An 8,519-nucleotide genomic window follows, 5' to 3' on the forward strand; every position below is an offset into this window, starting at 1 on the left:
AACCTGATGATCCATTTTAGATAAAATCCATCAGCGTGTCGTCTTTTGTCTTCTTCTTCTTTATATATATATATATATATATATATATATATATATATATATATATATATATATATATATATATATATATATATATATATATAAAAACCTTGTTTATTTCCAGAATTTAAATCTAAATAAAACTTCAGATTTTCACTGTGGTTTCAGAATTTTGGACCCCAGCTGTATGTATATAATAATCTTATATATGCTGTGAATACTGACCTGAGATAATAACTTCCTGCTTAGGAACAATACTATGCACTTGAGAAAGTTTCAAAATTATTTATTGCATAACATCCTGCTGAAAACATCAAAAGTGAACAGTCCATAATGAATTCAACATAAAAAAATTATTTGAATGACAAAAATACACTGTGTGCCTTTATCTGAAGAAGCATACACGACAGAATCAGAGTCTTGATTATGAAACAGAGGGCATGAGGATGGCTGATATAAGTACGCAGAGCAGTAATAATGAGTGTGGTCACTATAAGACAAAGTAAAAATGAACAACGTGAACAAAAAGTGAAGTGAGCGGGTCAAGCTGATTTTGAGACTTTGGGGTTAAGATAAGACGAATGTCTCCACTTCTCTCTTTCTTCTAGCACTCACTCTCTGTAAAGATACTATTTAAAATCATACTCCTATATACAGTACAATTCATACCATTCTCCATATATTAATACATACAGCATTTCTTTCCAAACATACCATGGACCACACATACAATACACACCACACTCAGTACATACAATACGTTCATATAGCTATTCAAAATGGATGAAAATACAAAGATGAATATAGCCACAAGCAGTGATCATATTAAAGAAAAATCACAATCTGTACTTATTGTAAAATTAGAGAAAATACCAGAAGCTACGGTGGACTGGTGTTCCTCCCAGGGTGTACTCCTGCGTCACGTCCAGTGTTCCAAGGCTCCAGATCTACTGCAAACCTGACCAGGACACAGTTACTTAAGATGAAAAATACCGACTGGGATGAATGGATGGATGGAATAATGATGATGATGATGATGATGATGATGATGATGATGATGGTGATGATTAGAGACAAAATAATTATAAACTAGCCACATGAATTAACATGACTGACTGTATCATAGACATATGATATCGCTTGCTTCTGACAGATCATCTTTGGAACTGCATCATTAGAGCTGGTGGCTGCTGCATAATTCAGGCCTTCAGCAGATTCCTCAACTAACTGCTGATCAGCACTGGCTGCGGAATCAGAGAGACTTGTGGGTAACTGAGCTGTGGAGTAGATTTCCTGATCAGGGGGGATTGTGGGTAATTGAGCAGTAGAATAAACGTTTCAACTACATGTTGGCATAAACATTTTGAGGAGGATCAGAGGGGATTGTGGGTAGTTGAACATTGCAGTAAATTTTTCCAGCGTCTGAGGCAGACAGGCGTCTGGTGTCTTTAACCTCCTCATAATCAAAGACAGTAAGCACAGAGAAACAGAAACAACACATATAAATGTTTTCATGGATTTTCAAACACAGTAAATTTTGGTAATGAACACACACACTGATGAAGACAGTTACCTCTTGGTCATTTCCTGAGCCTTGGACAGAACACTCGCCAATAGAAGCTGTACCTGCTGAAACAAAAAACATTCATTTTCTGTCTCTTCTCATCCGTGTTCATTGTAGGTCAGCATGGACAGGATCACTGTGTCACTAACTACTCTTCCTACTGAACATGTAACTGACTAATGAACAAGGTTAACAACACTCACACACACACACACACACACACACACACACACACACACACAGATATACACACTCCGAGCATCTGAAACCATTCAGACATGATTAAACAGCAAGTAGTGCAGTAAATATGTCTCCTTAAAGATGAAGTTTGTAAATAATATTAAACAGACTAGACCTTGTATCCTGCATTTCTTATGTAGAATCACAAAGAGGAATATGATTCCAATCAGAAGCAGCAGCAGAATTACAGACACAGTGATCACAATGGAAGTTGGAAATCCTGGAAGATAAACAAACAGACAGTCACTTTAACCTACATGCTGATCATTCATAAGGGATCAGATTCATCAAAGTCATGTAGTTAGACTCTGGGGGTGATGAGGATCTGAGCAGAATCACCTGCTGGAGGAGAAGCTGGAGTAGACTCAGATGATGATGATAATGATGATGGTTGTGTTGGTCTCGAGGCTGAAACTGGAACACGTGGCTCTAAAGCAGTGAAAAGTTTAGTTAGATAATGAAAGACATTAAGTGAGTGACTCTAGTAAATGACTGATAGCAGCACAGATGCAACACAATACAGTGTACATTCTCTCTGTGTGGAACTTCAGAAATACTGACTGAGACAACGTGTCTCCATGTCTCTACAAACTCACCAGTAACTGTCAGGTCGATCTGTGTGAAATAAACCTGGTATCCATGATCAGATGTCCAGGCTGCTTCAGCTCCACACCAGTATTCACCAGAGTCCTGCTCAGTTACATTTCTAATACTCACAGTGAACATTTGTGTTTCTCTGTCATCATACAGGGAGAATTTCCCCTTATTTAGGTATTTTCTACTTTCTTTAACAGATTCTTTATAAGAACAAGCAGCACGTTGCAGCCTCGTCTTGCAGAGAATCTTGGGGTCACTCCTGAGGGATTCTGGGTATTTACAGCTGATATTCAAATCTCCTCCTACATGGACAGTCTTACTGATGGACTTCTCATAGGACAGATCTGCAAATCACAACCAATCAGATCAGTTTATATGTGTATATGTGTCCTAGCTCTGATTAACAACACTTAGACAGTTATACAGTAAATTTACATATAAATGTGATGTTTCTTCTGATAAAACACATAATTAAAGATCCTCACCTTCTGTTACTTTCAGCTTCACTACAGTGTAGATCTGTATTTCATCAGACACAACAACAGCACACGCGTATGTTCCAGTGTCCTCTGTAATCAGCTCTCTGATAAACACACTGAAGAATCCTGCACTTCTGTTGCCCTGAACTGAGAATCTGCCATCATGTGATGATTCACTGTTTAGTTTTGTTGTTATTTGATTAAAACACCACTCATGTGATCCCATCTTGCAGAAAGATTTGGGTTTGTCTTTAAATTCATCCTCATATCTGCACTTGATGTTGATTCCTCCCCCTTTATATGCACTCACTTCTCTAGAGACCGAGCCCCCTGTTAAAAGCAAGTTCAATCCTGCTCAATTAATTAAAACTGGAAGCAGCTACTAAAAATGATACTTGAGTTAAAATGATACTTGAGTTCTAGCTTTAAAGAAAAGTATTCACAATTAAACGATTTGTCTTTTACCGACATGATGTATCACTCGCAACTTCATGTCTTTAAACACAACTCACTTTCTATAATCTGAGTTAGAGTTCTGTTCTTATGTCTTCATTTCTATGAAAATCTTTCTACTTTTATTATTTACACACAGCATTTAGTGGAACGTTAGCTCGCTTACTATCAAATAAAATCGTGATATATGAATCTTTAGTTAAGTTTTTTTTACTTGGAAGGTCTGAATAAATATCTCCTACTCACCTTCCTTCACCTTCAGTTCCACCGGTGTGTAAATGTCTATTCCCAATTTATCAACTCCACACTGGTACGTCCCAGTGTCCTCTACAGTGAGCTCTCTGATCATCACACTGAACTCTGCTGATTTGGTGTCATCAAGCAGTGAGAATCTTCCTGAATTTATCCACTCGTTTTTAGCTCCTGTCTTTATTTGGTAAGAACAGGATCGCCATGAACCCTTACAGAAATATTTTTGGTTTTCTCTGTATTTTGTATCATACTTGCACTTGATAAGGACTCCTCCTCCTGAATATCCTGTTACTTCCTTGGAGGCTCCTCCATCTAACAAAACACCAAACATCCATCTGAGCAAAACCTTCCTTCATGTAACACTGCTGCTGATAGTGAGGATTATTCTGAAGTGCATTTCTTTACCTGAGATCAGACAGAGGGTGAAAATGAGGAGGATCTTCATCCTGAGTTCACACTCCCAGATCTCCACACCAACTCCACTTCAGAAAGATATTAAAGCTCCTGTCGTGTTACACATGGTTACTGTCTCTGTCCCGCTCTGTGAATGTGCTGTGTGTCTTCTTCTGTGTCTTAAGCAGAAAGACACAGCACGCTCATTTCCCCTTCTAGAAGTGTGATAAATAGCTCTACAGGAAGTGTGTGTGTGTGTGAAATATGTGTGAACTACGTGCCTGTGGTCAGTTACAGTGTACAAACTATCATATGAAGTCGTGAGTGTATCTCAATATAGTTGTGAGTGTATCTCAAGTGTATTCTGCATCTGAGCATCTTTCTCCATGGGAGTTATTTCTCCTCTCAGGCCTTCTAATGTGCTTCTACTTGCAAGAAAACATTATTAAAAATGATTACTCATCTAGTTTATTCAGATAGAAATTTAATTGGGATCGTTCTCAATCTGTGCACTTTATTCCTTTATTTCTAGGCTATAACCTATAACAAGAGCTTGAGCTGAGTGTGAAAACGCTAAATGCTACATTACTAACATCATTAGTTAAAACCCGCGGAAGCGGATTTTGGGAAATGCAGGTCATCAGCGCCTTATAGTAATGGAGTCAGTAAGGGAACGTCTAAAAGGTGCATGACCTGGGCAACTGCCAATCCATCGCAGCGCACAATCACATACACTACGGACACTTGCCAAATGCCAACCAGCCTACCATGCATGTCTTTGGACTGGGAGAGGAAACCGGAGTATCCGGAGGAAACACCTGCAGCACAGGGAGAACCCAGGAGGTGTGAAGCAAACGTGCTAACCACTAGCTAGTTGAACTCGGTAACTCTAGCTGAACTGTTCTGTACAGGTCAGGTAAGTCCTGGGGGCGGAGCTTTGTGAACACAAGGGTAATTGGGGAGAAGGTCCTCGATGTATTGGCCTTCGGCTGTGATTGGATGTAACCGATCGGCGAGAGTTTCCACTTGCAGTCGGGGGAGGAGTTTAAAACAGAGCCGTTAAGTTGGACACTTTCTGCTTCCCGTAGTGACGCTTGTGCAGTGTTTGCTTTCTTTATCGCAGAGGAAGTGTATTAGATGTAATATTTCTCAGATAAACAAGCGTCTGAATTTTACATGTAGCAACCAGAAACACTTGTCACTGAATAGATTAAGTTAATACAGTGCCTGTATGTACAAGAAGAAAGTTAATCATAAACCTGTATTATTTAAAAACCAATAAAGTTGGGTCTACATTTTTATCAGTTTTATTTTGATAAACATGACACAGTACAACATTAAGATCACATGGAAAGGGTTTTCACTGTTATAAAAATACAGATTTGTGAGTCTTAGCAGAACTGAAGGTGTCAGAATAAACATGAAAAGCGCGTCATCATTGTAGTCGGTGAGTCTGGCCAATCCTGAAATAGCTGTGTCGTAATCAGACCTCGTGCAGGAAGTCGACTGCTCTCGTATCGCTATCGCGGTACTTTGATGCCAAACGTCACAGTGACGTGGCGGTCTGCGCAGCGCTGCATGATGTTGAATACAACTGAATACAGCCCCTGGCTACAGCCGGCAGAATGGAGCGGGGCTAAACATGTGTCGCTCCGCCCATAACCGCTCTCATTGGTTAGTGACGATGTAATGACGTTGACGCCTCAGCATATTCTCATTGGACTCTATGCACAGTCACTTCCGCTTTCAGTCTCAGTGGCTAGCGCAACTTTCAGTGCTGCACCGGAAGTGATTTTTGCTTACCGTTTCAATGGGCGCTGTCAGCGTGGCTTTTTATACTCACTGCTTGTAAGATCTTCCACGGATTACTGTGAACGATGACAATCGCATTATGATGTTAGCATCTGTCTTTCCCTCTAGTGAGAAGGAGAATGGCTTTAAGCTGTATGTTTCGAGTTATATCCACAACTTTGAGGGTCTCAAGCTAACAAGCTAGCTAGCTTCATTTGTGACCGTTCATTCTCTTGTACGTTTAATTTTCTCTCTAGTTAACCTTATTTAAATATTCTCTTTTGTATAGTTTATTGTTATATCTATTATTTTAAAATAAATGTCTTGCTTTAATCTAATGTTTCCTACATGAATAAAAATGTTTTCTAATACCAGCCTGCTCTTACTTACTGTGCTGAGTTGCTGTGCTCAACCCTGAACATGTTCATACTCGCTTTTCAAACAGAAAAAAAATACACTGAAAATGGGAAATGATGGAAACTAATCACAGAATTAAACCCTGAGGATGTGTTAAGCGGTTGTGTCCATTCTAGATTCAGTAGGGGTCAATCACAATGTTATAGGACCCACTCATAATGGTGGTCACACTCTTGACCTTCTACTAACTTACAGATTAAATATAGAAAATGTCATATTTCCTCAGTGAAGCGATTCTATTCAATTTTATTTGTACAGCACTTTTTACAATAGACATTGTCTCAAAGCAGCTTTACAGAAATATCAACATGGTATACAGATATTAAAGGTGTGAATTTATCTCAACTGAGCAAGCCACTGAGTGGCGACGGTGGCAAGGAAAAACTCCCTAAGATGTTTTAAGAGGAAGAAACCTTGAGAGGAACCCGACTCAGAAGGGAACCCATCCTCATCTGGGTAACAACAGTTCGTGTGAAAAAGTTCATTATGGATTTATATGAAGTCTGTATGGCCTTAGGAGCAGCCGTAGTCCCAGCAGTCTGGAATTAGAGAAGATCTCAGATCATTCTCTCATCTCGGTTAAATTGTGTGTTGATCATAATATATGCAGCTTGCCCGTACATTCACGCTGGTGGGCTCTCCTCTTCAGTTCACCCCATAGGTTTTATGTGGGTTTCCAGTCAGGGGACTGGGATGGTCATGGTAGGACCTTGATTTTGTGGTCAGTAAACCATTTTTGTGTTGATTTAGATGTATGTTTTGGATCATTCTCCTGCTGGAAGATCCAACCACAGCCCATTTTGAAGCTTTCTGGCAGAGGCAGTCAGGTTTTCATTTAATATTGGTTGATATTTGATGGAGTCCATGATGCCATGTATCCTAACAAAATATCCAGTTCCTCTGGCAGAAAAACAGCCCCAAAACATTAAAGATCCACCACCATATTTAACTGTGGACATAAGGTATTTTTCCATATGGCTACCTCTCTGTGAGCCAAAAACACCTCTGGTATTTATTACAAAAAAGCTCTATTTTGGTTTCATCTGACCATAGAACCCGATCCCATTTGAAGTTCCAGTAGTATCTGGCAATCTGAAGACGCTCGAGTTTGTTTTTGGATGAGAGTAGAGGCTTTTTTCTTGAAACCCTTCCAAACAACTTGTGGTGATGTAGGTGACTTCAGATTGTAGTTTTGGAGACTTTCTGATCCCAAGACGCAACTAACTTCTGCAGTTCTCCAGCTGTGATCCTTGGAGATTTTTTGTCCACTCGAACCATCCTCTTCACAGTGTGTTGAGACGATATAGACACACGTCCAATTCCAGGTTGATTCATAACATTTCCAGTTGACTGGAACTTCTTAATTATTGCTCTGATGGTGGAAATGGGCATTTTCAACACTTGTGCTATTTTCTTATAGCCACTTCCCATTTTGTGAAGCTCAAAAACATTTTACTGCACATTGTATGTGCATTGCTATTGTATATATATGACCAAGGGAATTTGGCCTATGTGTTACCTCATATTTATACCCCTGGAATAAACAGGAAGCGATGGTTGAACAATTTCTTGTTCCTAGTCACCCAGGTGTACTAAACAAAAGTAAAATATCAATGGGAATACACTTCAAATATATATTTTCTCATATGAATTCATAGGGGTGACAATAATTGTTGCACACCTATGTGTAACAAAGATATTATTTTGGATAAACCTGTGTTGTGTTTGCAATTGTTTGATATCCATGAGAGCAGAGCATTTTTGTGAATTCTTTTAACAAAATATCAAAAAGTTAAAAAATAAAGACAATTTTTCACAGCCTTCTTTGCTCATGTTTACCAAGGGTGCCAATATTAGTGGAGGGCAGTGTGTATATGTGTGTGTTTGTGTCTTTATTAAGTTAATTCATAAGTTCGCTATCTTAAGCCTTGACACTCTGGCTGAGAATAAATAAAACCTTTATTTAAATGTTAAAAATCTGTTTGTTTTATTCTAAAGCAAATATACAAATAAATAAAAATAAAAAAAACAACAGCCAGAGATGAATAACTTTAAGAATTTGTATATACAAATTTCTACTTGGAATTGGGGGCGGTCTGAAGGAGTAAAAAAAAAGCTTTCAAATGGTGAATCCTACAGAATAATTTCCGCTGTAGAAATAGACTTTATCTCCACATTAAGAGAGAGGCGTGTCCCCTTCTCAGGTGTCGAACACTAACGTGGAGATCGTCAATCCTGCATGGATGATGTATTTTTGTAGGCCAACCCGGAAGGTAGCATCACCCTGGTTCCCT

General features: G+C 38.9%; 1 protein-coding gene across 1 annotated transcript; it reads right to left on the bottom strand.

The window, feature by feature from the left end:
• Positions 1 to 309: 309 nt before the first annotated feature.
• LOC108271638 (uncharacterized) lies at positions 310 to 3,721 on the bottom strand. Its single transcript, XM_053683544.1, is given in 6 exon segments — positions 310 to 1,495; positions 1,613 to 1,668; positions 1,959 to 2,063; positions 2,183 to 2,320; positions 2,323 to 2,784; positions 3,619 to 3,721. Coding segments are annotated over 6 exon segments (978 nt in total). The 3' UTR covers positions 310 to 1,381.
• Positions 3,722 to 8,519: the final 4,798 nt, after the last annotated feature.

This window comes from Ictalurus punctatus, chromosome 11 (genome assembly GCF_001660625.3).
Source record: "Ictalurus punctatus breed USDA103 chromosome 11, Coco_2.0, whole genome shotgun sequence".
In the NCBI taxonomy this organism is placed as follows: domain Eukaryota; kingdom Metazoa; phylum Chordata; class Actinopteri; order Siluriformes; family Ictaluridae; genus Ictalurus; species Ictalurus punctatus.